Source organism: Anneissia japonica, unplaced genomic scaffold (assembly GCF_011630105.1).
Source record: "Anneissia japonica isolate Jap-2015-1 unplaced genomic scaffold, ASM1163010v1 scaffold4854_len10882_cov107, whole genome shotgun sequence".
NCBI lineage: Eukaryota > Metazoa > Echinodermata > Crinoidea > Comatulida > Comatulidae > Anneissia > Anneissia japonica.
In genome coordinates this window covers 3,012-5,115 of record NW_022717805.1, presented here as the reverse complement: position 1 = coordinate 5,115, position 2,104 = coordinate 3,012, and the positions used below count along the sequence as shown (strand labels likewise).

Sequence of the window (2,104 nt, the reverse complement as noted above, 5' to 3'; positions counted from 1 at the left end):
CATTCCAATTGTTTAGGCCTAGACTAGGCTATACCTCGGCTTGGTTATTACTATATTATTTAAATATACAACTTTGATAAATAAGATTATTTTAACATTGGAAATTTAAATGTAAATAAAATGACGTTAACGAATAAATAACAATAATTAAAACGTGTACATAGTATCACTACTACAATAATAAGATTAATATTTTTCAATTTTTATAATCAATTTTATATAGCCGGGGTTAGTATTGACCTAGGTTACTATGGCTAACGACAGGTACGCTTTCTCCAATAAAGGCCTTTTCTATGAATGGATTGACCTGTACGAAACACGAACTCCTGAAGACCGAACCCAGTACCGTTACGATTTTAATCGTGCAGGAAATATCCTCAAAATGTATCTTGGAAAGACGTCTTTCCAAGATAACGTTTCTTGGAATTCCGTCTTTCCAAGATAATTTATCTTGGAATTCCGTCTTTCCAAGATACGTTATCTTGGAATTTCGTCTTTCCAAGATACGTTATCTTTGAATTCCGTCTTTCTAAGATACTTATCTTGGAATTCCGTCTTTCCAAGATCAATTATCTTTGAATTCCGTCTTTCCAAGATACGTTATCTTGGAATTCCGTCTTTCCAAAATACGTTATCTCGGAAAGCCGTCTTTCCGAGATAAATTATCTCGGAAAGACGTCTTAATAAGTGTTTATTCCATGTTTCCAAGATAATTATCTTGGAAACTCGGAAACTCGGAAGGTCACTTTAAGCTTCCGTACATCTCAGTATTATAACCAAGAATATTACTAAATTAGAACGTGATGTATTGAATGTGTTTGTGAGTGAATTAATGTTAATTTGTTAGCAATGAATAAAGTGTTGTTTTCTTCTACTGTACTCACGTAGTCTTGCGTGTTAATCTTCTTGTTGGTTTTTTCCAACACGCGTCTCATTGCTGACACGCGTGCGTGGATCGCCAAGTAATGGAGAATAGTGAAACAAAAATGACGCTACAAGACAAACGTAGAATATGATGAAAAAAGAAATAATAAACAACAACAAGAAACTATACACACACCAAAAATCAACAACACATAACAACTCACAAACATCACACATACATTACTTATTACATTCATCATTATTAAATACTAATTACATTATTTAATATTTTTAAAATGTGGTTTTTTAAGCGAAATCGCGCAAAAAAATATTTGTATCAATTGGCCTATGTTTTACACACAATAGTAAAATATTTCCAAATCGGGATTTTTAGCGACAATACTTTTTGTGAAAAATATCAATTTTATTGTCATCAATTTATTCGGTAAACTGTATTAAACAGAACAAATCCAAACATGACTATTTTTGTAAGTGTAAAATGTATTTTTTTCACAATATTTCATATGAATTAGTGATAATGGCCAGAGCATAGGCTTTTTCTGTGTTGTAAAAAATGTCAAATAAATCATAAAATAAAAATCCCATTTTTAACCCAACATGAAAAAAATCACAGTAATTGACTTTGAGTTATTTGTATGTCGTATGATGTGTACACATGCTGTGTGATTGTGATGTTTAAAATGCAATGATATTTAATTCTACTCACCCTCTCATGTTCTAAACACTTAACTGTTGCCGTTTCAATCATATTCTCCAACACATCATCTGGTGCTCCCCAGTCCACAGCGAGCATTAATGGCGTCCAGCCGTCCTACAAAACAAACATTACACTGAATTACGATACAGTTCATACAACTACCAACATTATTTTTTACGAGTTTCATAATTTAAATCGTACGATGATTTTCCTATATCATTTAGGAATTATTATATCATAAACAGTTAAAAATGTGTTTTATAATACACGCATTCATTTGAATTAATTTTATTAATTTTATTTACCATCAATTTTTGGTCATTTTTTTCATAATTATTAAGAGTTAAAATAAGAATAACAAATCACAATAATATTCTTTAGAAGTGATTTGGAAAAGGGAGTAGGGTTAAAATGTCTAAACATAAATGTATAATTTTTGAGCCATGATTTGTGTTTGGTATGTTTAAAAAAATGATATTAGCATGCCTATGTTTTGTCAGTACAGTATAGTAGGCCTTATGC

The 2,104-nt window shown here is 30.8% G+C and overlaps 1 protein-coding gene across 1 annotated transcript in view; it reads right to left on the bottom strand.

Annotated features, from left to right (window-relative positions):
• LOC117110370 overlaps positions 1-1,730 on the bottom strand; it is a gene marked incomplete at its 3' end in the record, with an annotated part of 7,461 nt that extends 5,731 nt beyond the window's left edge. Inside the window, exons 1-2 of the mRNA XM_033253067.1 lie at positions 1,592-1,730; positions 885-992 (exon numbers count right to left, since the gene is read on the bottom strand). Of these exons, the coding sequence (XP_033108958.1) occupies positions 885-992; positions 1,592-1,678 (195 nt within the window). The remainder of the gene's footprint in view (positions 1-884; positions 993-1,591) is intronic.
• Positions 1,731-2,104: the final 374 nt, after the last annotated feature.